Source organism: Colobus angolensis, unplaced genomic scaffold (genome assembly GCF_000951035.1).
Source record: "Colobus angolensis palliatus isolate OR3802 unplaced genomic scaffold, Cang.pa_1.0 Scaffold28, whole genome shotgun sequence".
NCBI classification, from domain to species: Eukaryota; Metazoa; Chordata; class Mammalia; order Primates; family Cercopithecidae; genus Colobus; species Colobus angolensis.
Genome location: NW_012116043.1, coordinates 8,297,338 through 8,323,860, shown reverse-complemented (window position 1 = coordinate 8,323,860; position 26,523 = coordinate 8,297,338). Strand labels below are relative to the sequence as shown.

General features: G+C 55.7%; 1 protein-coding gene, 1 long non-coding RNA gene and 1 pseudogene across 4 annotated transcripts in view; 1 reads left to right on the top strand and 2 right to left on the bottom strand.

Annotated features, from left to right (window-relative positions):
- Nucleotides 1-675: 675 nt before the first annotated feature.
- Nucleotides 676-26,523, bottom strand: part of PXN (paxillin) — a 50,118-nt gene continuing 24,270 nt past the window's right edge. Inside the window, exons 2-13 of one of the 2 annotated variants that reach the window (XM_011948564.1) lie at nt 16,474-17,217; nt 14,270-14,496; nt 13,838-13,953; nt 13,297-13,433; nt 12,979-13,180; nt 12,053-12,188; nt 6,071-6,172; nt 5,616-5,786; nt 5,339-5,512; nt 4,681-4,762; nt 4,388-4,536; nt 676-2,800 (exon numbers count right to left, since the gene is read on the bottom strand). In XM_011948564.1, the coding sequence (XP_011803954.1) occupies nt 2,534-2,800; nt 4,388-4,536; nt 4,681-4,762; nt 5,339-5,512; nt 5,616-5,786; nt 6,071-6,172; nt 12,053-12,188; nt 12,979-13,180; nt 13,297-13,433; nt 13,838-13,953; nt 14,270-14,496; nt 16,474-16,552 (1,842 nt within the window). In that variant the 5' untranslated portion in view covers nt 16,553-17,217 and the 3' untranslated portion in view covers nt 676-2,533. The remainder of the gene's footprint in view (nt 2,801-4,387; nt 4,537-4,680; nt 4,763-5,338; nt 5,513-5,615; nt 5,787-6,070; nt 6,173-12,052; nt 12,189-12,978; nt 13,181-13,296; nt 13,434-13,837; nt 13,954-14,269; nt 14,497-16,473; nt 17,218-26,523) is intronic. The other variant, XM_011948565.1, reaches the window with a different exon arrangement.
- On the top strand, nt 1,226-2,985 carry LOC105516365. The gene is made up of 2 exons (XR_001002479.1): nt 1,226-1,339; nt 2,595-2,985. It is a non-coding gene; the product is annotated as an uncharacterized LOC105516365 (long non-coding RNA).
- On the bottom strand, nt 6,184-11,959 carry LOC105516366 (annotated as a pseudogene). Its single transcript, XR_001002480.1, has 2 exons — nt 9,643-11,959; nt 6,184-7,609 (listed from the first exon to the last, which is right to left on the bottom strand). The product of XR_001002480.1 is annotated as an uncharacterized LOC105516366 (transcript).

Below are 26,523 nucleotides of genomic sequence, written 5' to 3'. Positions count from 1 at the left end.
TATCTCAAAAAAAAAAAAAAAAAAAAAAAAAAAAAAAAAAAATTGGACACCCCCGCTCTAGGGCCTAGGACTGGAGCTCTGGATCTGACCAGGAGCAAAGAGGAGGCATGCAAATCCGGACACGACCACGAGGAGGCAGTAGAGACCCATCCTCAACTCTAAGTAGCTGCCTTTGGCAGGGAAGGGACTAACCCAAGTTGTGTGGGCTCAGGCACGGCCACGCCTGGTTCAGTGCAGGAACACAGGCAGAGGCAAGCCCTGGGTCCCATCATGGTTCTGCCCTCACTCAGACTGCCTTGTACACGTAGGTTCTTGTCTTGGAGCCTCTTTCCCCACCTCTGAATGAGTGGAAAGCCACCCACAGGCCCCTGTGAGTGAGGATGCCCTTGGTAAACGCAGGTGATCACACCCTGGGCAGGCCCTGCCCCACGAGGGCCCCGTCCCGCTGTTCCCAGCCTGTCCTCACCAACTGCCCAGGCAAGAGCAAAGCCCACGGGGAGGACCTGTGACCACAGGCAAGGACCACGGACCCCAGCCCCAGGGATTTTGACCTCAAGAAAGGAAACATCCAGAATTTACCCTCCGTCTGGTGACCCAGCTGCATCTGGGGCGGGTTTGCTCTCTGCTGGGACCACGAGGTTATCTCAGACCAGCAAGAAATGGCACTAGCACAGGTGAAAATCATGGGCAAACTTTATTGGCATAAATCACAGGAATTGAAATGGGAAAAGCCAGGTTAGAAGTTTACAGAGAAAAAATAAAATCAAAATCAAATTTTCAAATAACCATTGACTCAGAGAGTAGACCCCAGAGACCCCAGTCCCTCTTGGGGAGGGTCTGGGGGGAGTCACTGTAAACAGAGCGGTAAGGCCTGTGGGTGGAAGTGGAGACATCAGACCTTTGGAGGGGCCAGGCTGACCTTCCCCCACAAACAAAGGAGGGACCCTCTTCGGAGACCCCAGCACACACAGCTTCTGCCAGGAGGCCAGTGGAGTGGTTTGGACTCTCACCATTAGATCCCGGTGGGGCCCCTTTTTCTTGATCAGGAGCCCAACGCCTGGCTCCTCTTCCATCCTCGGTAAAGAGCTCTGGGGCTTTCCCCCAGAGGAGCCTGTCCCTCTGCCCCAAATCCTATCATGCTCCTTTATGACCTTCTTTCCAGACCCCCTGAGTGCCGATCCCACCTGTGAAAGGGTAGGAGCAGATCTGGGGAAGGGATATGCCCAGAGGAAATCAACAAGACCAAAATGACGTCAGAGTCCTGATGGCCAAAATCAGACACCAGCTTTCCTGAGAAGGCAGAAGAGAGAGCCCCACAGAAGCGGTGGGGACTCAGAAGGTTCAGTGGGTTCACAGGGGAGCAGAGGCTCCTGAGGGCTGACAGGAAGCAGCCCCCCAAAACATACTTTCCCCTTCTCCTCCCGCAGAAACAGAACAGATGAGGTTCAGAATTCTAGGCCCAAAAGGGTGCGACACCCTTCAAGCAGTTTCAGTGAAGAGCTTGCTGGCCTGGGAAGTAAAGAAGGGGTTTCCAAATACAGCAGTTTATAAAACAGTCCTGGTGAGCTATGAAGTGAAAGAGGGGGAGTCACAGGGCTGCTCCCAGTTCACCTGCTTGTGCTAAGAAAAAATAAAATACAAATTGCTTTCCCACCCCGACCCTCAGTACAAAGCAAACTCCACACCAGGGCCACCATCAGTGACAGGCCCAGTGGCGGTGGACAAAGAAGAGAATACAAAAGGGAACATCTTTAAAATCTCTTCAAAATCATTTTGTATAGAGAAGTAAAAGCAACTCAGGCGATATGAATTCAAACCTCAGTGTAGAAATCTATCAAAGTCGGTACAGTGTCCAGGCACGCCGTCCCGGAGACGGAGGAAGTGACTAGAAAACATTATTGCTGGAGAGGCTTTTCTCAGTAGAACCAGAGCGGGTATAAAAGGGGAGGGCGGGTAAAGGCAGGGGCAGTTGCGAGGCCTAGGGCACTGGAAGGGTAGGAGGAGCACAGAGAACCTTCCATGGCCCCTTGGGTTCTCTGCCTTTGGATGGATGGATTTATGCTGGCATTGTCTGGAGGGAGCCAGGTGTCCCCCAGTAATCACAGAACAAAGACAATTAGGTCAGGGGGGAAATAAGGGTAAAAAGAGACCCCAACAGACCCTGCCTGCCCTTCCCTGCCCTCTGGCTGCACTGCAGAAATATGAGGAAGAGATGGCTCCAGTGTGGGGTGCTGGCCAGGCCAGTTCATGGGGACGTACGTGGGCTGGGGTGGGGCCCCCAGCCTCTACCCCTGGGGAGGATGGAGTGGGCAGCCTGGGGAGAGCTGCAGGAGGGAGGAGGGGGCCCAGAGGCTCCGGCAGGGGTGAAGACAAGCAGGGGGACCCCTCACGGCCCTGTCCCTCCTGCACCAGCCGAGAACGAGGGTTCCAGTTTCAGTGGGTTTACCCCTTCACCCCCGGGCAAAGTCTCTGGGTCACAGGAGCAGTTGGGGACGCTGGCTGGGGAAGGGGGGCAGAGACAGGGGCAGGGCGCCTAGCAGAAGAGCTTGAGGAAGCAGTTCTGACAGTAAGGCTTGTCGTTCTGCTCCTTGAAGGTGCCCTTGTTGAGCTGCTTGAGGCAGAAGGCACAGACGAAGTGCTCGGGGTGGAACTTCTTGGCCATGGCGGTGATGCAGCGGCCAGTGATGGGCTTCTGGCAGCCGGAGCACAGTGAGCCGCGCCGCTCGTGGTAGTGCACCTCACAGTAGGGCTGCCCGTCATGCTCGAAGAAGCTGCCGTTGACAAATGGTGTGAAGCATTCCTGCCAGGTGGACAGAGGGGCTCAGGGGGCTGTCCCAAGGGCTAGAGCAGCACCCAGTATGATGGGGCCCAGATGGGCATGGTCGGCACACTCGGAGTGACTCCTACTTGCTAGGCATTTCCTATGTGCCATGCTGTCCTAAACACTTACTTTTTATTTTTATTAAAAAATTTTTTTTGTAGAAACGGGGGTTTCGCCGGGCGCGGTGGCTCAAGCCTGTAATCCCAGCACTTTGGGAGGCCGAGACGGGCGGATCACGAGGTCAGGAGTTCGAGACCATGCTGGCTAACACGGTGAAACCCCGTCTCTACTAAAAAATACAAAAAGCTAGCCGGGCGAGGTGGCTGGCGCCTGTAGTCCCAGCTACTCGGGAGGCTGAGGCAGGAGAATGGCGTAAACCCGGGAGGCGGAGCTTGCAGTGAGCTGAGATCCAGCCACTGCACTCCAGCCTGGGTGACAGAGCAAGACTCCGTCTCAAAAAAAAAAAAAAAAAAAAGAAACGGGGGTTTCACTATATTGCCCATGCTGGTCAAACGCGGCCTCCAGCAATCCTCCCACCTCGCCTCCTGCAGCGCTGGGATTCTTTAATTCTTCCAACAGGGGAGGCAACTGAAGCACACAGGTGAAGTGACTTGCCCAGGATCATGCGGCTACTGAGTTCACAGCCTGGATTCATACACAGGTCTGACTCCTGAGCACTTAGCCAGGTGGCTGCAACAGTGTTCCCAGAAACACAGGTGTGACACTGGTGTGTGGTCAAACTCTGCATCCTAGATTCTCATTGGAGGTTCACATCACATATAGGTAGAAAAGGCTCTGAGAGGGCCGGGCACGGTGGCTCACACCTGTAATCCCAGCACTTTGGGAGGCCAAGGCGGTGGGGGGGGGGCAGGGCGGATCACCTGAGGTCAGGAGTTCGAGACCAGCCTGGCCAACATGGTGAAACCCCATCTCTACTAAAAATAGAAAAAATTAGCCAGGCATGGTGGCGCATGCCTGTAATCCCAGCTACTTGGGAGCCTGAGGTGGGAGAATCACTGGAACCCAGGAGGCGGAGGTTGCAGTGAGCCAAGATCACGCCACTGCGCTCCAGTCTGGGCAACAGAGTGAGACTCCGTCTACAAAAAAAAAAAAAAAAGAAAGAAAGAAAAGACAAGGCTCTGAGAAGTCCTGCAGGGAACAGTGTTTCCCAAACTCATTTGGTCACAGAGCCCTTGTTGAATCCCTAATAACCTCTGTGGGGCCCCCAGAAGGCAGTGGTTTTGGAAACCACAGCCCACTTCTGTCGAGTCTGCTAAATACTTGCATTATCTCATTTAATTCTCACATACTCACCTCCCAAATAGGAGTGGCCCAGGGCTGCTGCACAGGGCTGGACTGGGGGACATGTCTACCTTGCTCCTGGTTTGTCCCAGCCTCAGTACAAACCCTGGCTCTGGACTGGAGAAAGGAGACCCCCTGCCTGCTCCCCCCATTAATAACCCAAAAGGAGGCCTCTGAGTTGGATCCAGAGAGCACAATGAGCAAGACCCCTCTCTCCCCACTGCCCGCTCCTAGCCCCTCCAGATGCGTTCAGGGGCTCCTTACCCGGCACACAAAGCACTCAGGATGCCACAGCGTGTTGAGGGCCGAGATATAGTTCTCCAGGATGGCCCGGGCGCAGCCGCCACACTTGGGTGCGAACATGTCGAAGTAGTCCTTGCGGCAGTAGGCCTTGCCGTCCTTCTCGTGGAACCCTGGGGAGTGGGGGTTTTGGAGGCACAGTTCATTCCGGCTCCAGAAGTGGAGCCACGCTGACTCCAACCTGAGCAGCGTCTCCCACCTCCACCTCCCCGGCCCTCCTGAGAGGCGGCGAGTCAGTCCGCTGGTCCAGCCCGTACCTTCCGGACCGAAGAAGGCTCCACACTGGGCACAGAAGAAGTGTTCAGGGTGCCACGTCCGATCAAGGGCTGTCACCACTTTCTGTGAAAGCCAAGTGTGGAATCAAGGCTGAGCTCCACCCCACTGGGCAGATCTCACGACTGAGATGCCCAGCAAGGCCGCCTTCCACCCGTAGCTCATAGCCACAGACAGAGCGAAACACTCCCAACATGGGGGTCTCTCCTAACTGTGCTGTGAACGCCTCTAAGAATTCAGAGTTACTGAGGATGGGACGGGCCAGACACACACCCTCTCTAATCCTCACCCCAAGCAGAGGGCACAAGTTCTACTGTGACTCCCATTTTATAAGTGAAGAAACATAGGCTCAGAGAGACCGGGAATTTCCCAAGTTCACGGAGCGGGAGAGTGAGGCCGCTGGCGTCCAGCTCCATTTCTGTCCTCAGGGCTCCTGAGTCCTGGGACCTTCCGGGAAGGGAAGGGAAGCGAGATGGGAGGTGAAGGGAGGTGGGGCTGCCTGATGCACATCAGGACAGGCTGTGGTTCAGGTGTGGGTGTGAGGCCAGCCGCACTGTTCCCTAGCCCTGAGAGTCTCCCACGACACCCCCTGAACCCTCAGAGGGCCGCAGTGAAGCTGGAATGAGTGGATAAGGAACTCACATCCAGGATGGGGCCGTTGCAGTAGTAGCAGCGCGGGGAGAAGAGGTTGTGGTAGTCCTTTTCACAGTAGGGCTGTCCATCCCGCTCGAAGAAGTTCCGGGATCCGATCTCCTCCTGGCAGTGGGTGCAGACGAAGTGCTCGGGGTGCCACGTCTTCCCCATGGCGGTCACAACCTGAGGAGGAGATGAATGTTGTCCAGAGCCGAGGCCAGCCCCGGAGCACCCCCACCCCTGCAAGGGTCCACTGGCCACACCCCCGCCCACTCCCCCTCATCACCTGCCCCGCGATGGGCTTCTTGCAGGCCCCGCAGACTCCTTTGGCGACTGTGGCAACCCCCAGCTTGTTGAGGTCGGACTGCAGGCTCCCCAGCATGCTGTCTAGCTGGCTCCCGGGTTTCGGGGGCCCCCCAGGGGGCGAGCTGCTCCCTGTCTTCCCCTGGGCCATGAACTGTGGAGACAGGGAGGGGCTGGTCAGGACTCCTGAGGCTCGGGGTACGGTGTCTGGCAGCACAAGGATGGGGGTACTTTTCTCCCTCCTGAACAGATGAGCTGATGGAGACAAGAAGTACAACCTCCTCCAGGGGCCAGGAGCCCTAAAGTGGGAGTGACATCAGCAGGACTCATGGTCGGAAGGGCCCACTGGGGTCAGAAAGGCTCAGGGCACCCAGCAGACACGGCCAAGCCCAGGGAGAGCACGACACGCAGGACACCCAGCCCAGCCTTGGCACTGACCCCTCCCTCGTCCTGCCCTCCGGGGCTGCTCCGCCCGCTGTCCCGAGGCCAGCCAGCCGCCCAGCACCGCTCCCCATCCGCTCTTTGCTCCAGGCCCTGGATCTTAGATAGGGGAAGAGATGAGGATAAGAAATCTTTTTTAAAAATTAAAGAAGAACGAATACGGGACCTTGTCACTGGACTAAAAGGGAATCTAGGATGAGATCTGAGGGTTTCTCCCCCACCGGCAGGACCAAAATTGGGGAAAAAAATCTGGAGAAAAAGAGCCCTGAGAGAGGCCCAGGGAGAAAGGAAGGAGGACAGGGAGGGGAGTCAACCAAAGGCAGAGGACATGGCAAGGGGAGGTGGCCAGACTCAGTGAGGAGGCCTCCCTGGGCACTGGGCCTGGGGGCTGGAAGGGAGGAGACAGGTTTCTAGTCTCCTTCTGGAGTGGCTTCCTTCCTCGATGTGAGCCCAGGGCAGTACCGAGGACCAGTCGAGGAAGGAGCAGACACAGGCGAACCCACAGGAAAGCAAGAGGGCGGCAGACCTTCCAGGTAGGGGAATACCAGGGTCAAGGTTTAAGGCAGGACTGTGGTTACTGTGCTGGGGCTGGTGGATGGAGGGATGGAGGGTATCTGAGTGTGTATATGTGTGTGTGCAGAGTGGGGGAGGCTCAGGCATTAGGACAGGGGACAGAAAGGGAGGGGCTCCTTTAAGGCCTGCCTGCATCGGGGGGAAGAGCGGGTCCTCATCGGTCTGGCAGCCCACGGACCTCATGGTGTGGGGTGCAGGAGTGGAAAGGGTGGGGCCCTGCACCCCCTCATCATGGGGCTCTTCCCCTGCACTCTGGACCCCAGAAGAACCACAGGTGTAAGCTGAGGGCCCCAGAGGGGAGGAAGTGGGCAGGCTGGGCAGGGGAGAAGAGCTGCTGGTCGTGGCGTCTGTGCGATGCTGGAGCAAAGGGACAGAAGGAGAAGCCAGGACAGAGATGGTTCTTCTCAGGGGAATGGGAGAGCCAGGAGGGAAGACAACCTGGGGAAAAGAAAGGAGGGACAGCGATGAGGAAGAAATCGCCAGCTCAGCCCACAGGGGTGGGGGGACCTCCCCAGGCTTCCCCTGGGCCTTCCCACTCTACACCAAGAGTGGGGCCAGTCTTCCAAGGTCACAGGAGACAAGACACTCCCACCCTCCCCAGATCTCCCCTCCGGCCAGCACTGGGGCCAGAAGAACCTGGACCCCAGGTGCTTGGCTCTTGCCCAGCCCTGGGCATCTTCTTGCCACCTTCTCTACAAGTTGCCCCCCGGCCCGCTTCCCACGTGGCTGCACGGTGATGACGATGCCCTCGGTCAGCCAGTCCTGGGCAGAGGGCCCCGCTGCCTCCGCCGGCTCCTCTGCCTCAGGCTGGATGCCCAGCCGCCCCTGCAGCTCCGCGATGAGCTGCTCCTGGGATGGGGTCCTGCTCAGGGTGGCAGGGTCCAGCCGGCGGCGAGGGGAGGGCTCCCGGGACATGGGGTGTGCGTGGCCCGTCTCCCGGCTCCTCCTGATCACAGATCGGATCTAGGGGGAGGGGAGGGGAGGCTGTCACCGTCCCACTCCGAGCTTGCACACGCTGCTCAGGCCACACTCAGATGCCTCAGGAGAGGCAGCACAGAAGAAAACCACCAAAGAGCCAAGCAGAGGTGGGTGGAGGCACAGGGGGGGCAGATCGGACGGACTCCAGGAGCACAGGCTGCCAGCGAGACCTCTGAGCCAGCATTCGCCTCCAAGTTGGCCACTGACCTTGGGCAAGACACTTAAGTGCCGTGGGCCTCAGCTTCCCCTTTCTTAAAATGGAACCACAGGATTTTCTTAGCTTATCACACAGGGTTTGCGCAAGAATTATTCCAGAGGATGTAAGTGCATGCCCTTGACAAGGCATACGGCTTTTTCTTTCTTTCTTTCTCTTTAATTTATAATAGAAAAAGTCTTTCCTTCCAAGAACTTTTTTTGGAGGTACGGAGTCTCACTGTGTTGCCCAGGTTGGAATGCAGCGGCGCGATCTGGGCTCACTGCAACCTCCGCCTCCTGGGTTCAAGAGATTCTCCTGCCTCAGCCTCCTGAGTAGCTGGGATTAAAGGGACGTACCACCACGCCTGGCTAGTATTTTTTTTTTTCGGGGTTTCACCATATTGGTTAGGATGGTCTGAAACTCCTAACCTCGTGAGTTGGCCTCCCAAAGTGCTGGGATTACAGGCGAGAGCCGCCGTGCTCAGCTGGCCAGGAACTTTTTTAACTAGTTTTTTTTTTTCTTATTTATATTATTATGCTAATATCACACTTATATTATGCTATTATACTTGTTGGTAGTGTTTTGAGGGGTTTTGATTGTTTTGTTTTGTTTTCCAAAGAGGCATAAAGCTTGGGGGATTTGGGTTATTTTATTTTTGGTTTTTTTTTTGAGACAGTGTCTTGCTCTGTTGCTCAGGCTGAGTGCAGTGGTGCGATCACAACTCACTGCAGCCCCAAACTCCTGGGCTCAAGTGATACTCCTGTTTTAGCCTTCCCCACAGCTGGGACTATGGGCATGAGCCACCACACCCAGCTAATTTTTAATTTTTTTGTAGAGACAGGGTTTCGCTGTGTTGCCTAGGCTTGTCTCAAACTCCCGGGCTCAAGCGATCCTCTTGCCTCAGCCTCCCAAAGTTCTGAGATTATGGGCATAAGCCACTGTGCCAGGGTAGGGCATAAAGTTTTTTGGTTTTTTTTTCTTTTTTTTTTTGTTTTTTGAGACCGAGTTTTGCTCTTGTTGCCCAGGCTGGAGTGCAATGGCGCAATCTTGGCTCACTGCAACCTCCATCATCCGGGTTTAAGCGATTCTCCTGCCTCAGCCTCCCGAGTAGCTAGGATTACAGGCATGCGCCACCATGCCCAGCTAATTTTTTTTGTATTTTTAATAGAGACGGGGGTTTCTCCATGTTGGTCAGGCTGGTCTCGAACTCCCGACCTCAGGTCATCCACCTGCCTCGGCTTCCCAAAGTGCTGGGATTACAGGCATGAGCCACCACGCCTGGCCTGGCATAAAGTTTTAATTAAGTAAAAAGCAAGTAATAAAACTACTGTCAGCCATGGCCTATTGAGGGACCACATGCTGTGTTCTAAATACTTTCCAGGAATTATCTCATTTAGGTCTCTGGACAATCTTGATGGAAATGGCCTATTTACTCCCCACTTTATAGATGAGAAAACTGAGGCTGAGGGAGGGAGTTGCCCAAGGTCACAGAGGTAGCAAGTGTTAGAGATGTGGTTTGGATGTAGGTCTATCTGGTTCCAAAGTCCATGCTTCTAACCATTTCACCACATCAGAATGTCAAGGCTAGCTCATCTGAAAGGAAAAAGCCTTAACAAAGCAAGAGGTGTGTTGACGCTATGAGAAATGCTGGGTCCACAGAGCCCACCGCCAAGTGCTGACTGTCAGGTCTGGTCACAGTGTCTCAAATTTTCTGCCCAAGCAGACACGTGCAGAGCGGGAGGCTGCATGCAGTTAGCGAGGAGTGACCCACACTCAGACCCGCCAAGGGCCATGCCCAGCAGCCATGCGAGCTGGCGCCTGCCTGGCCAGAGGTGGAAATCCTCTCCGTGGTCCTGGGTGTGCTCGTGGCCATGGCACATGGAAGCTCTGGCTGTTCCTTTCCGGCCTGAGTGGCAGCTTCGGTGGTGCCCTCTGGGCTCCTTGGGGTTTCAGGTCCCTGGGCTGGCCTGGCCACGCTTCCCCTCTCAGTCATCTTTGCACCTAGCTGCTCCATGGTAACTGAGGCAGGGGAGCTGCTTCCCAGCCTCCCTGGCTCTGGCCTTGGCCTCTCCTGCTGTAGGTCACGTTCCTCCGTGAGAGTCCAGGTATCTGGGAAGACAGCCTGCCGGTCCACTGCCATTATAGCTGGCTCTATTACTTCTTGGAAGCTTCGAACAGCTCCAGAGGGGGGCATTCTCTCAGGCCTGAATACCTCTGAAGCCCATGGCTGCTCCCTTGTGGCAGCCAAGGCCTCCTCTGGGCACGAAGGGCTGGCTGGTGGCCCCTGGGGCTCTTGGGGACCTATGCTCCCAGCATAGGGTACAGTGTGGCAGCGGGGAGCCCCAGATAGCTCACGTGTGAGGGTCGGCAGGTGCCTCCAATCTCGACCCTGGCTCTCTGTGCCCACTGCCCACAAAGAACCCTCCACAGAGGGAGACCTTGAGTTTAGGGTATCAGGCATCACCCCAAGACCAGCCAAATCAAGCCAGCTGGGGGCCACAGGAGGTAGAAGGCCTCGTCCACTCTGCTCAGTACAAGGGAACTCTGGAGTGTGGCCCTGGCCTCGAGGGGAGGGTGTAGTGGTGGGTGGCAGGAATACAGATGGTATGGGAGGAGGAGAAGGAGGAAAGGAGCAGTATGAGGATGGAGCAGAGCTGGGCAGCAGCCCCCGGGCACTCAGAGCCACAGTGGAGGAGCTGGTCTGGAGGAGGAGAGAGAAAGGCAGAGGGGAGAAGAGAGAGAGAGAGAGAGATGAGGGGCGTGAGGATGGCTGTGTCCTGCAGGCGGTGGGCTCGGCCTTAGGGCTAACCAAGGTGGCTGCAAAGCTGATGCACAGGACTGACCCTTGAAAGAGACCCAGATCCCAAAAAGGCTTCCCTGGGCTTCACGTGCTTAGCCCTTATCAAACCCAAGCAAGAGAAAGCAGCCACCGAGTCCTGCCTGTGGAGCCACCCCGGGAGGGTATGAGAAAGAAAAGACCATGGTGAGGTGGACACATGGAGAGCCAAGTAGCTAGGGAAGACAGCCCCAGACACAAGTGGAGGAAGAGCCAGCCCTGGGGGGCTGCTAAGCCCGCCTCGGACGCTGGCCCAACTGGGCCATGTCCCTCCGGACAATCCCAGCTTTCCTCCACCCCGAGTCCTCTACGTCTTCCAAGTCCTTGCTCCAGGGATCTGACTAAAACCACTGCTGCTTCTGGCATCAGGACACAGGCTGTCTGAGAAAACGGCAGTCTTACAAGCACCGGGACACAGCTCCCTCAGGCCGGGCCCTGAATCCAACTTACTTGCTTCTGACTACGGCGGCTCAGAACCACTGGCCTGGAGCTAGAACTACAGCACGCAAGGGTCACAGAGCCAGGCTCAACCTTCCACCCCAGCCACACTCCCATCTCCCACCATGTAACCTCAACTGGAGGGAGGCTAGGAGGCACCATCAAGGCCAAGGGTGCAGGGACCACTCACTCCCCTCTCATATTCCCTAGGTCATGCCCCAAAGGTCTCCAGCTGACCCACATGGAAGTGTGAAGTCAGCAACTGCTGGTGAGTTCTGTCAATATCAATCCCCATGGAAACACTGTATCCTCTAAATTAAACATCCCAGGCCTGGCAGGACTGGGGAGACCCAGCAAGGGAGGGGAAGGGCAGGTACCTTGTGCAAGGCTGGCCCCATGTTTTCCCACAGACATGCTCGTGGGAACTCAGAGGCCCTGGAGGGCGAGAGGGAAGGATGGGAGAAGGGTAGTGAGGGAAGCTTGTGGATTGAGGAGCAGAGGCAGAAAGAAAGAGGATGTGTTGAGGACAGCTAGCGTGGGAGATGGGGCTCCAGGGCAAATGACCTCCCAGGCACAGGCTCCCAAGTCCCACATGGTCCAGCACAGAATGCCCTCCCCCACCAAGAGCAGCCATCAACACAAGGTTCTTTGTCCCAGCCTCCTGATCCCCTTGACCTGAGTGGCTGGGAGCACCCGGGGAGGAAGGAATGTCCCAGCTGAGCACTTCTCCAGCTTGTCTGCCTTCATTGGCTACTGCAATCCTCAGGCAGGCTCACCTGGCCCTCCCTCCCCTATCTCTTGGCATCACAGCAAGGCCAGGGCATGACAGGGTCCCTGGCTCAGGGGCAAGGCACCCAAATACTGAGGTACCAAGGTCTAGCTACCCACACTGAGGTAAGGGAGGAGAAGGATGAGGGAAGGGCAGCAGGGCAGGGAAGATGGAGGGTTCACAGGGCACCTTGAAATCCGACAGCGAAGCCATCAGCTCGTCCAGCTCCCTGGTGGCAGAGGAGGCTGAGATGCGCGTCTGCTGCTGGGTGGAGGTGACGCGCTGTGGGCTGCTCATCTCGCCCTGGTTCACAGTGATGGCAGGGCTGTAGGTGGGCATGGCATCAGTGGGGAGCCCAAAGTCAGCCCCACACTTCCCAGGGATCAAACCGATCCCTCAGCTCGGACACTGGGGTCTCACCATCCCCACGTCCAGGGAGGCCCACCAGCTCCCAGTTTCTCCTGGGGACCCATCATTGGGTCAGAAGAAAGGGCAGCTCAATGGCACCAGGAAGTGCCAGGAAGACTCCTCTAGCCCCCAGCCCAAGTGAAAGGTGGCCTGTGAAACAAGCCCAAGAGCCCTATGTTTCCTCCACAACACCGGATGTGGAGGTGAGGCTACTGCAGTAACACAACGGCACTGGTAAGAACTCGTGTGTTAGGCACTCACCATGTGTGCCACGCACTGCACACCAGAAACCATTCTAAGTGCTTTACATGGATTACTGGTTCTCACCCTTACTGAGGTAGGTGGTCTTATTCCAGTGATCCCATAAGCTCTTGTCCCATTTTACAGATGGGAAAACTAAGGCTTGAGGGCTGACAGTAATTGTCAGAGCCAAGAAGTGAAACCCTACTGTGTGGCCCCAAAGCCTGTGCTAAGAGCTGCTAAGCTTCAGGCGCCCTCGACGTGCACAGTATCTGTCCTTTCTGACTGATAGTGACTGGCTGAAGGCAGGGATGGTGTCCATGAGACTCTCCACTATCCCCCCAGTGCCTAGCAAACGGCAGACACTGGAGGGAATGGGTGATACCAGGGCTAAGGGGACAGACACTGGACCCGGGGCAGGCTGGGCCAGCCCTTCCCCACCTGGGGAGAGCCCAGTGGGTACTCACACGGGGCTGGGCACGGAGCTCTCCAGTTCATCCAAGAGACTCTCCACGCTGGGCCGCACATCCTCCAGGCCCCGGCCCCCATTCCGCTTAGGCTTCTCTTTCGTCAGGGGCCCAGCTTTGCCTCCCAGGGGGCTGTTAGTCTCTGTGACACCATAGTGGGAGCTCAGGGCCCCAGGAAGCGGCGGGCTTGAGTTGGCCTCATCTTGCAGAGAGGAGAGAAAAAGGCTGCTCAGCCCTTGAGCCCTCCTGGGATCTAGAGGTCAGCAGGGCCCTGGGCCCTAGGCCCTGGTAGACCCTGCCCCAGGGACCCGGTCCTACCTGCAGGGAAGCCTGGTGGGTTATGCTGCACAGCATTCAGTTCCAGCAGCAGGCGGTCGAGTTCAGAAAGGTTGCTGCCCAGGGACGTGCTCATTACGGTGGGTGAAGGCTCAGCTGATTTCTGCTTGTTGGGGAAGCTTTGAGAGGCAAAGGAAAGAAGACAGTGAGAGATGCTCTCTGGCTTCGTACTGGTTTGGCAGTTCCCAAATTCCCAAGGAGAACAAGGCAGAGGAGATGTGAAGTCCTCCCCAACAAGAGGACAGAGGGTAGGGAAGGGACTAGTAAGAGGGGAGGAAGGAAGTCTTGCTTCAGTTCCTCAGCTACACAGAGATGCTGTGACAGCCCAGAATGTCCACTGCATGGAGATGGCACTGATGAGGCGGATGGGCCCATCGAGAGGCCTTCTGCAGCTTAAACCAGAAGAACCCCACAAGGCCCAGTCGCCATGCCTGCTCCTGGGCCTCCGCTGCCTCCCACCCTGGCCAGGTCCCTGAGATTTCTAAGCAGGAGGAAAGGTGCCCTGGGCAGACTGGGGCAGTACCTGTAGACGTGCTCCTCCTCACCCACTCGGGAGCACGGAGAGCCAACGCTGTCCTGAGGGTTGGAGGCACTGGAAGTTTTGGCACTGGAGCCGTACACAGGTGATGAGGACTGAGGCTATGAGAAGGAGAACACTCAGAGGCTACCCCAAGGAGAGAAAAAGGAACGGGGCCAGGAGCAGCTCGAGTCACCCCCAGGAGGCCCCTGCCCACAGCCAGCCTCACCAGGGAATTTCCACAGTCAGGCCAGGAGACCTGTGATTAACTACTTGGTCACTGCCCCACTCACGTGGTGAGTAGAAAAAGCAGTGTCTGGTTGGGAAGGGTCGACTGCCCCAATTCCATTCCATCCCCTGGTTCCCTAAGCCCCTGCCAGGTAAGTTCCCTCTGTCCCCCAGCCTCCTCCACCTTCCCAGTCCCTGTCCCCGCCTCACCTGCTGGTGGATGAATCGGGAGCCACTGGGCTGCCACTGGTCTAAAGGGTCAAGGATTGTGCCATTGAGGGCCTCGCTGGACGGGGGTGGGGGGACGGGGGGTGGCACGGCAATCTCCTGGTATGTGTGGTTTCCAGTTGGGTATGAGTAGGGGGTCTCCTCCGACAAGAACACAGGCCGTTTGGAGATGTGGGAGGTGGTGGACTCCAAGTCCGCCAGCAGGGCGTCTGCAAAGAGAAGGCACGGGGAGCAGGTGAGAACCGGGATCCCGGGGACTCTCCCATGGCAGGGCCCTCCCTGCCTGCACCTCAAGAGTTAATGCCTTCCAGCACCTGCCCCACCCATGGGAGAAATGACCAGCCTCGGGACAGGAAGCGGACCAGCCTAACCAAGAGCCGGCTCCCAAAGCTGACTTCTTCTGGCCACCCAGGACTGAAGGTGCTCTATAGGCGGGCTCTGGGGCTGCCCCGTGGGATCTCCTACCTCTGGGAGTCAGGCACCTGGTGCTGCGTTCCCTCCTGACAGGGCCGCGCAGCCGCGAGTGGGAAGTGCCTGCCTGGAACTCTGAATCTGCAGGGCAACGCGGAGAGAATGGGCGGGAGGGGCCCCACGTCACAGGGAGGGGCCCTGGCAGTGTCAGGCCCTCACTTGATTTCTAAGAGCTTAGGCTTTCTCAGCCCCCGACTGGAAGGGGCACACAGAATAGTCCCTGCCCTCCTGACCAGGTGGAAACAGAAGCCCAGGCTCCAGGTTCCTCCTGAGGCTCCAGGCTTATGGGGTAAGGTGTGCGGGGAGGTGGGGGCTGGCGGGAGGCTGGTGCAGCGGTCCCTATCCGCTCAGTGAGCAGGGGGCAAGACTGCTCCGTTGGCTGTTTCTGCAGAAGTCTGGCAAGCAGCCCGACCCCAGAGGCTCCAGGCCCCCACTGTTCTGCTTTTAACAGCAGCAAAGGAGCCAAATCAGCCCTCCAGTGTAAGCTTCCATTACCCTGGCACCTGGCAGCCAACAGAGGGCACTAGGTCTCCCCAGTCTCCAGAAAAGAAGGATATAGATAGAGGGGCAGGGGTAGGACCTGCTGACCCCCACCTCCTCCATCCCCTCCTGGGACCCTCAACAGCCCCACAGCTCAGACAGCCTGGCCCTAGATGCCACACCCTCATTCCTGCCCCGTTCACAACTTGCTTGCTCTCAGCTCCCTGGTAACCTGCTGGGTCCAGGGAGCTGACAGCTTGATCCCTAGCCCTCAGGATAATAAACATCTAAAAAGCAATAGCTGCGTTTATTGCCACTTATTAGTACCAGGCACACTGCTAGGCATTCTAGTGGCAGGTACAAGGTCTCCGTGAATCCCCCTAATACCCCCTGTAGTTGGAATTCTGATTCTCCCCGCAGGGATGAATAAAGCTGGCTTGGAGCGGCAGAGGTCAGATGTGTGTGCTCCAAATAACAAAGCCAGTGAGTGGCACAATTGTCTGACTCCTCAGAAGCCCCAAACCCCAAAAACCTGGCCTGTAAGAGGCCACTATGACTACCAGATGACGCCGCACTTAAAGGGTTCAACTTCCTGAACGCTGGAAGCCCAAGCTGTGAGGCCTGCCAGTGTGATCCTTCCTTGTGGCCTTGCTCCTAGTCCCCCAACCCGTGTTCAGAGGAGGGAAGAGAGAAGCAAGGCCCTCACCCAAGGCCTTGGTTTATGGGGCCACACCTTCTCCCAGCTGCCTGTCCTGATCTCCTACCCTCAAGGCTGGCCACACCTACCCCTGGCTCCTGCCCAGATGGACGGGGGCGGGGATGTCTGTTCCAAGGCCTAAGACCCTGGGTCTTGTCTCCTGACCTCCAAGGAAGGTCAGGTCCTACAGCCCGCCCCGCCCCTCCAGGTCCCATGGAGGAGGCCTGGCTTCCTGTCTCTAGCAAACCGGAACTAGAAGGAGTTGGCAGGTATCTAGGTAACAGCAGAAAAGGAACCAGTGTCCAGGCCAATCCCCACAGCCTCTCCAGCGCCACACCTGCTGTCCTGGCTTCACGCAGTGTCCTCATTTCCTCTGGGCCCAATCAGCAGTGGGCGGGTCCCTCTTTCTCCACCATGGGCAGGGCCAGCTAAGAAACTCCACAGGACTCCCCAGAGCAGGCAATGAGTGCAACCCCGGTGGCAGGAGCAGCTGCCATCTTTTAAGGCCCACCGGGGCCAGGAACTTCACCTTTGTTACCTGCCATCCTCCTCACAATGCCACTAGCACTGATGGTATAACTGTGGTTCAGAGGCAGAGTCACATCCCACACTGCCATGGCTGGCTGAAGTGAGAATGCTGGACTCTGAACTCAGGTCTCTTGGACTCCAAACACCCAACAGAAGACAAGTGGTCAGGCTTCCTTGTCACCCATTTTGAATCAGGGACTCCACCAAATGCCCGCTCCACCACAATGTGATTCTAAGCCTGGGCTTTTGGTTTATGGATTGGATTCTGGTTTACAATGTCAACAGGCTCTTGGGAGCACAGATCCCTAGGATGGTGGAGTACTGGTGAGAGGATGCAGTCCTGGGGCACAGAGACAAAAGATCACTCATTCTGAGGTCGAGCCACACCTGAGTTCAAGCGCCAGCTCCCCTCTCTACTATCCATGCCACATGGCAAATCGCTTAGCTTCTCAGGGCCTGTTTTCTCAGTAGGCTCTTGAATAACTCTGACCACAAAGCACTGGTGTGAGGTTTATAAGGGCCAGCAGGTACACTGAAAGCTGCAAACATCAGGCTCTCCAGACCCAAGTCACTCTGCAGAAGGAAGCTCCATAGCACAATGGAAGCCACCAACATCAGATCTGATTTGCTCTGTAAAATCCAGAATAAGGCCTTCCTCCAGGGAGAGCAGTGTAGATAGGATGCAAAGTACTGCCCTCTCCTGTCTCCTAAGTCTTTTCTGGGTAGAATACGAGCAAAACATGAAGAGGGCAACCTTGAAAAGGAAAGGAAGTAATAAAGGAATATTCAAAGTGCAGCACGTCCCAGCTTCGGCAATACAGTGACAGCCTGTCTCTACAAACAATGTAAAAATTAGCTGGCTGTGGTGGCGCATGCCTATAGTCCCAGCCACTCAGGAGGCTGAGGTGAGAGGATCACTTGAGAATAGGAGTTGGAGATCAGCCTGGGCAACATAGTGAGACCCCGTCTCTACAGAAAATTTAAAAACTAGCTGGATGTGGTGATAGGTGCCTGTAGTCCCAGTGACTCAGGAGGCTGAGGCAGGAGGACTGCTTGAGCCCAGGAGGTCAAGGCTACAGTGAGCTACAATTGCACTACTGCACTCTAGCCGGGGTGACAGAGAGAGACTCTGTCTTAAAAAAAACAAGCAAACCATAGAGTGTAGATGTCAGGGAGAAAGCACATCATTATTCAGTTTCCTCCAAAGATTTGTCCATTTGACGGACAGAGAAAAACCCCAGCAAGTCCATCCACCAGCCACAGGGTCTCTGGTATGGCTTCCTCCTCTCTCTCAACCCCTCATCCTCACCTAGAGATTTGGACACGCAAGAACTAGGCAAGAGGGGTAGGGGTTGGTGCCTCCAAACCCACCACAAACTCCTCAAGAAAGAACCAGAAATACAGGAGGCAAGCCAACAGCAGACTCGTAGCTTTACTTTGGTTTCCAGTGGGTACAAATACCTGAGACTTCCCCATAGGCTGCAAAATGGTTAAGGGTCAAAGTCCCCTTGCAAGCTCAGCAAATGTCCCCTCTGGCTTGAGCGAACAGAGCCGGCAGACACTGCACAGGAGTCCACTTGAAGGCAGAGCCCCATTGCAGCGGGGTCCCCCAGTGTCCAGCTCCAGCCTTTCCCTCCGCTCTAAATATTCCTTCTACTCATACCCCAAGGAAGGTGTCAGGCTACCCACTCTTCAGAGAAAATGGTACCCACTGAAACCATTCGAGACCAGGAATACACCCTCCCTTCCCACATGCGAGGAGGACAGGTTCCAGACACGCTGCTGGGAAGTAGTTGGGAGCCCTCATCCAAGCTAAGGAAGGCCTCAAACTTCCTAGGCATTACTCTACTAAGTTTCCAGGTCCAGGCTTGGGGCCCTCCAGACCCAAGTCACCCTGAAGGAGGAAGCTCTCTCTGGGGCTTCCCAACCACTTTCTGGAGGAAACGCACCCTGAATTCTGCAGGTTTTCTGTCTCTCTGGGCCGGCGAAAGTATGCAACATGAGGAGGTAGGCCAGGCTGTCTCGAGGCTGGGGGCGGGCTAGGTGCAAAGTCCCCAGCGAGCCATGGGCAAAGGCCTTCCGCCCCGGCAAGGAAGGGGTGCAGACTGTCTGCTGCTGCCCACCAGAGGGCACCATTGGCCCATCGGCTTCCTGCCACTGGGAGTAACCAAAGGTAACCTCGTGCAATCTTGGAATTTTCTAGCAGGGGAAGACCGGGGAGCCCCTGGCCATGGGTGCAGTGGGGAAGTTTCAATCCTGAGAGAACAAGGCTGAGTTGGAGGAACACAGCAAGCTACTAGGAGGAACATAGGTGGCCTGGGTACACGCTATCACTTGAAGGCGCAACCCAAGGGTGACATGCAGGGCTCTGGAGAACCAGAGGGGTGCACGCCCTCGCTTCCAGGGCCCTGTGCAAATGCAGCACTGTGTGCACCCCCATCTGCACCCCATGGCTGCACCTGGTCGGAGCAACAGCATGGAGCAGCTGCAGCTTTGGGACAGGAGGCCGCCCTGGGGCAGGTGGCTGGGCAGAAACAGCGCACCACGGCCAGGCTGAGAGGAAGAGGCCCTTCCCCGGGCCTCAGCAACCAACTGAGCATAATCCTTACAGTGGGAGCCGCTGGCTGGAGCCGCATAATCCTCCAGTGGGAGCCACTGGAGGGTTAAGGTGCAGACACCTTCAGCCCACTGCTCCGAGGAGGAGGGGACCGGTTCGCCTGCATTCCAGAGCAAGTGCTGCAGCTGCGCCCCTCACATTCCTGTACCCACCCAGGGGCTCAGGGTGGAAGGAAACCTGGGTCCCTTTGTACCTACAATGGGGATGTCCCCCAGACCGTGGCTTCTGACACATGGCACTCAATACCAGATTAAAGAGGATCAATGAAACCCTTCCGTCCCCACCCCCAACTGCAGCATAGAAACAAGCCAGGCTTCTTCCTCCTACCCAAGCCCCTGCCACTTCTTAGTGTGTGATAAAGACTATCGAGACCAGAGGCCTGGAGCTGGACAGGTGCCAAGAGAGAGGAGATAAAGGTCCATCTCTCTGAGGGGGAGGGAGGACCCAGAGCGATTCCATTCTCTCCTCCCAGGCTCTGAGGATTTTCAGTGTTACAACGTGTACGGTGAATCCTGAGTCACCTGGACTCTGCTCAATGGCTGAATTGCTCAGAGAGGTTGCTTAACTGCTTTTGTGCCTCAGTTTCCTTGTCTGCCCAATAGGAATTTCACCATTTTACTCACAGGATTGGGACTACATGGGAAAAACAGATATAAAGTGCTGACTTAGCACAGTGCCTGGAACAGAGCACACAGGAAATGGGAGTTGTTAAGTAGATACAAGCTTCTTCCCAGAAAGGTGTTGAGCCCTAGGAGGGAAAAGAAATCACCTCCCTGTCCCATACAATCCCTGAGGGCAAAGGGTGCTGCCCTCTAGTCCCAGATCAGCAGGAAGCATGTGGGGCATGGAGCCAGCTTTTCCATCCCTTCTTGGAGTTTATAAACTGCCCTGCCACACCAACCCCAGCGCCAGGGCCCCGTGGTCCCTGCCCACCTTTGCCATTCTGGACTCCTCCACCAGCAGTCCCAGGCAGAACCCACCTTGTATTCTCGAGGCCATGGCCCCACCTTAGCACGCCTTGTATTCTCAAGGCCTGGACCAGGAAAGGCCCACAGTAAGAACAAGGTATTTTCCAGCCACCTCACCCACCTTCTTCTGCAGGCCAATTTCACTCAGCTTTCATTGCCCCAGGCAGGGAGAAACAGTGCAGCTTCCTTAGGAGCAGACAAGCCAAAGGAAGGAGCAGCAAACACCACCCTGAAAGCTCCAGCACCAGCAGCAACCGGCTGCCATAGCACAGGGGCCTTCCCTGCAGCCCTAGGCCAGCTGTCCCTCCCTGCCATCTGATAGGAAACCCAGACTCCCAGAGAGAAAAGTCCCTGTCCTAGGGGGTCTGGGGAAGCCCAGTCTCATGGCTTGTCTATCCTGTTGGGTCCAGAACTCTGGACAAGGGAAGGTCCCAACTCCCTGATGACCACCTGGGCAGCCTTGGTAGCTCTGAGTGTCAGAGAAGCTGCGGCCTCCTTACAGTTGCCCACGCTCAGGGATATGAGCAGTGAGCGGGGCTTGGCCCTTCCTAAGGAAGGAGCTATGTAAACAGCAGGACCAGCTCAGGGATGGTCTCATCTCAGCCCCTTTGGTGAGACTCTTCCAGATTAGGAAGGAAAACAGAACGGGAAGGCGGGTCTCCCCCCTCCCCTGGCTCCAAGTTCCCCTCCCCTTCCCCAGCCCGGAGCACATGAGCAGTTAGAACAGAGGTAATCTAATCCGCAGTGGGGTGCTTTCACTCGGTGAGTAAGTCCCCAGGAATGGTGAGCTGGGTATATTTATCCTGATAACCGTCGGTCCTCAGTAAGGGCCAATCCACAATTAGGCCAGATCCACTCTGCCCCACCCACCCCCAGCCCAGGGACCTAGGGCCTGGACGCTGACTAGGAACTCAGTCTCCTTGAGGGGTCTTCCCTGCCAATTTGGGTTCTTGTCAACTGTCTCCTCTCCAAGAATTAAGCTGCAGAGAGCAGCGGCCTTGTCAGTCTTGTTCGACGCCATATCCCGAGCAGCTAGAATGAATGGCTGAATGACAGAGGGGCTGTGAAGAGGAGGAGGATGGGGAAGCAGCAGTGAGCAGAACAAACAGCCAGTGCAGAGGAGGGGAGCTGGGGTGCCCTGATCCCGGACCCAGTGGATCAGTGGGGGCCCCTCAGCGGATCCTCTAACCTCTCTGGATGTCTTCTCTATCAAGAAAATGGGCAGAACCCAATTTGTCCCCATTCCTAGTAGCATGCTCTGAGAAGGAGATAATGCCGTTATGGGTGAGTATGTAGCACCTTTGAGCTCTTCTGAGTTAGTCTAAATCCAAGATTCTGCTATTATTTGAATCCCAGACAGGAACTGCTCTCCTAAGAGGATGGATGAGAAACGATCAATACCATAGTGTCATGTAAATATTTAATAGCCATGCCTGGAGGTTACAAAGACTCAGCCACCAATTCTCCTCCGCTGACTCATACCTCACTCAACAGGAACTGCATTTTACCCTTGCAGCCCTGAAGGAAGTGTGGGCTGGGGGGTGACACACAGGAAGCCAGGGGAGAAGGCCCGGGAGTCTTCCAGTCAGCCGCCAGGGGAGGAGGGGTGGTCGTTTGGATAAAGTGGCTTCCCACAGGCCTAGCTTAGGAGGGTGGCTTCCTGTGTGCTGACGAGCTCTTCCTTGCAGAGGCCGACACAATATGAGTGTGCAGGCAGGCTGGCTTTATTGGCTGCCTGGCTTGTACCCAAGGTCACAGGGCCCAGGTAACCGGAGACCCGAGAGAATAAAGGCTGCAAGGCAACTCCAGCAGTCACCCTGAGCTCCAGGCAGAAGCCCAACTGTGCCAGGCCCATCTGCACCAGGCACCCACACAGGGCCCACCCGTCAGGCTCCTGGCTGCCGCCACTTCCCCGTCAAATTGGGCTCCAGGAGCTTAAGCAACAGCAGGTGAGACGAGGCTGAGGCCGCCCAGGTTGACTCTGAGCACTTGTATGCCTCTGCCCTGGGCTACAGGCACAGGAGTTCAATCCAGGCTGGCCGAATACCAGAGTCTTTCTCTTCTTTTTTTCTTTTTTTTTGAGACAAGTCTTGTTCTGTCACTCAGGCTAGAGGCCTGATCATAGCTCATTGCAGCCTAGAATTCTTGGGCTCGAGGGGTCTTCCTGCCTCGGCCTCCCGAGTAGCTAGGACTAAAAGCTTTTAAAAATTTTTTTGTAGAGACAGGGTCTTGCTATGTTGTCCAGGCTGGTCTTGAACTCCTGGCCTCAAGCCATCTTCCTGCCTGGGCCTTCCCAAAGTGCTGAGATTACAGACATGAGCTACCATGCCCGGCCCCAGAGCCTCTGTCATATTGTAAGAGACTCATCTCTCCCATCCAGAATCAGTGGGCCCCTCCCTCCTTCAGAGGTCCCAGAACATTGTGGACACATTTCATTGGTCAGATGTCATCCACCTCTTTAGGTCACCCAGAGATGCTAGACCTTTTAAGGTCAAGTCTAGGGCCCCATTCCAGGCCCAACTCACAGCTCCTTCAATGGGTAAAACCCAGATTTACATACAAAAAGACAGCCTCAAACCCAGGAGACTCATGGGCTGGAACGGTTCTTAGCTGTTCCAAATCTACTCCAACCCATTCCTGCAATCTGGGCTCTTCCAGACAAGTTGATCTCTTGCAGAGCAGGGCGGCTCCTTAGGCCTCTCACCCCTGCTAATCACCAACAGAGGTTAGGAGGGGCTCAAAGTGAGTCATCATCCCACAGAGACCCGAACAAAAAGTTCAAAAGTTTGCCTGTTCCTGAGATGAGCTGCAGTTTTTTTTGCGATGTTTGTGGATTTCATAGCATGTTACCCACTCTGTTAGTCAGGTTCTCACTAACCAGCCAGCACCTTCCCCTTTTTTCAGGCAGCAGGGTCATTTCCCTGAAGTCAGCCCTCACTTGCCTGACTTCCCCAGTTCTCTTTTCTAAGTCCCTTTAATAGCTCCCACATTTAGCTGGTCACCAAGTCACATCAATTCTTCCCTCGCGGGGCCTCTCCCTGTCATCACTTGCCTTCCTTTCCTTTCATTACACACAGCCAGCCACTTGGACTAGCATCCGAATCCATGCTCAGTGCCTTCCTGAACTTGACTGCAGCCCCTTGCCCCCTGCCCAATCTAACCCTTCCTGCAGACACCATCGGCCCGAACTTCTTGGCACCCAGCCTTTTTGGGGCATGCCTCACACTTCACTCTGGCCTCTCCCACTAGACTGCAGGCCCTCTGTGGGCAAGAACATCCTCCCGCTCCTGAATCCCCACAGCATGCATACCCTCAAAGGCCTCCTTTTGTTTTGTTTTTTTTGAAATGGAGTCTTGCTCTGTCGACCAGGCTGGAGTGCAGTGGCATGATCTCGGCTCACTGTAGCCTCCACCTCCTGGGTTCAAACAATCTTCCTGCCTCAGTCTCCCAAGTAGCTGTGACTATAGGTACACACCACACCCAGCTAATTTTTGTATTTTCTTAGTAGAGTTGAGGTTTCACATTGTTGGCCAGACTTGCCTTGAACTCCTGACTTCAAGTGATCCACCCGCCTCAGCATTCCAAAGTGCTGGGATTACAAGCATGAGCCACTGTGCCCAGCCCCCACAGGCCTCTTAGAGGAGCTTGAATGAATGTGTGCAGACCAAGGGGCGGAGTTATAATACTCACCCACTGTAGCCCTCTTTGCCTATAAAACAAGGTCAGAAACCCTGGGGATGGCATTCTGTTCTTGACCCTCTCAGAATACGGCCCCAAACTAACCTTCACTGCTTCCTTGGTCCCCCTCACTGCAGCCCACGTCTCTAGCCAAATTGGGATCCCTGCTTCCCTTTTCGCCTGTGTGCCTTTCTTCACAATACTGAATGTGCCCCACCACTACCTCTATCATCTTTCACCTGGTTTGAGCCTCTCACACAAGGATATCCATACCCCCAGCGGACACAGGAAGCCACCTCAGGATAAACCCAGAACACTTTGAGGATCAAATGTACTCAGGGACAAGAAATGTAAATCATTGTCTTAAAACAAACAAGGCTACATTACGGAGTCAAATGCAAAATACAAGTGAAATTGTAAGGTAAAAAAAGAGGCTTCAAGGCCTGCATGGTGGTTTATGCTTGTAATCCCAGCAGTTTGGGAGGCAGGGAGATTGCTTGAGGCCAGGAGTTCGAAACCATGTTGGCCAGGCCAAGGTGGTGAAACCTCATCTCTACTAAAAATACAAAACTTATCTGAGCATGGTGGTGCATGCCTGTAATCCCAGCCTCCTGGGAGGCTGAGGCAGGAGAACAGCTTAAACCCAGGAGGCAGAGGTTGCAGTGGACAGAGATTGCGCCACTGCACTCCAGCCTGGGTGACAGAGCAAGACTCTGTCTCAAAAAAAAAAAAAAAAAAAAAAAAAAAACCAGATAAGAGGACGTTTTGCACATGCTCATGTTCTTGGGGACTTTTAGCAAACAATTTTAAGCAGCACCACAAAGCCTCCACTGTCCACACATAAAACCACCCTGTCCATATCACAGATTTGGCTGGTCTGGCATCGCTGGGAGCTGGGACAGTCACACAGTTCTTTGGACACCCTCCTGGCATCCCTCCTGCATGGCAGTGTGGTAGAGTGGAAGGAATGGGCCTTCTAACAGTGAGGAGGATGGGTTCAAATCCGCCACTCACTAGCCTGGGTGACATGACTAAATCATTCTGGGCTTTAGTTTACTCAGGCACCTCATAGCACACATAGTGAGTAATGGATGAAAAGGAATGTGAAAGCCATCCTGGTGACTGGGATAAAATAAACGTAAGCCTCCCACTCTGACACACAGGAGACAGTCAGTAGATCCACATCACTGATTTTCATCTCCCGTAAGGCCAGCAGGGGGAGGAGTCCGAGCCAAGGACTGCAGCCAGGGATCCTGGGAGCTGTGACAGGTTGTCACTAACTCAGCCTTCTTGCTGAGCAAACCACTGACCTCACCCTCTGTGTCTCGGGTTCATTCCAAGTCCTCCTTGGAGAACGTCAGCTGAGCCCAGGCGCCTCCGACTCACTGCCTAGCAAGGACCGAGGCAAGCGAGGGAAGCTGCAGGGCCCCAGCGCCTCCACCCCCACCCCATCCCTACTGCCTGCCGGGAAGTCACAGCTGTCTGAGAAGCCTGTGGCTTTGAACCCAGAATCTCGACAATAGAAGGAACTGCCCAAGCTCCACGGTAGCTCCCAGAGGAACCCAGGAGAGAGCAGCCTCTGCTCCTGCCACGGAAGCTCTGACCCCAGCAGAGTGCCAAACAGGGATCCAAAGACGGGGCTGTGAGGCCAGAAAGCAGCTCAGGAGGGGTGAGGAGTGGAACAACGCTTCCCGAGCATCCACCAGGAGCCCAGCCTTGCAGGCCCATTTGTTGCCAGGGATTAGAATGCGGACACCCAGAGCCGCCCCATGAGGCCCCATGAGGACAGCGCTGCCTGACTGCAGAGATTACCCATGTTCTTCCCAGGACGCCCCACAAGGAGAGGAATGATCGCTTTCAGCAGCTGTCCCTCCTCTGCTCGTCACCACTCTCCACTCCCACAACACACATCCCGAGCCCCCAGAGGAAGCCAAAAATGCAGGCTGCTGGGTTCCGCTCTGCCGCTGCCCTCTCCAGGTCTCTGGTTCTCTTTTCTTTCTGCCTCCTCCTCACCCTGTGCCTCAGGAGTGGTCTTGAGCTACGGAGGAGCCCCTAGTGGTGGTACAGAGAGCTCAAGAATTCTGAGAAGGCTGGTGCACTCCATGTTCTGGCCTAACTTGTTGATGTGCAAGGCCGACGCGCTCAAGTGCTTTCCCCCTGTGCTACGCTGCTGGTGGGCCCATCTGAACCCCTGGATGCAAGATGGGCCTGCCCCAGGAACCAATCTCTGACCTCACACAGATGACATCAGAATCATTAGGAGACACACAGGCAGACAAGGGACTCCACTGTAGGCACCAAACCAGCCAACAGGGGACAGTCAGCAAGACAGCCAGCCTAGATTTTCCAACTCACAGTCAGCCTAGCTGTTCCCTTCAATGGACAGCCACATGTCTCACCCAAGCACTTTTCCCACTGAGCAAAAATGTAGGCAGTTCCATGTCTTGTACTGCTGTTTTTACCCACTCTGTGTCTGGGCGCAAGAGGCCTGCAGAGGGCACAGCACGCTGGGGAAACACAAGTCTGAGCATAGAGCTGTCCTCAGCCACTGGTTCTCGACCCTGATGTGCCATCAATCAGCCATGAGGTGTGCCACCAGTCCCTGGCTAATCATCATAAGGTATGGACATCTGCAACTGATTTTTTTTTTTTTTTTTGAGACAGGGTCTTGCTCTGTTACCCAGGCTGAAGGCTGGAATACAGTGGCACGGTCTCAACTCACTGGTCTCCACCTCCTGGGCTCAAGCGATCCTCCCACCTCAAGTCTCCTGACTAGCTGGAACTATAGGTGTGTGCC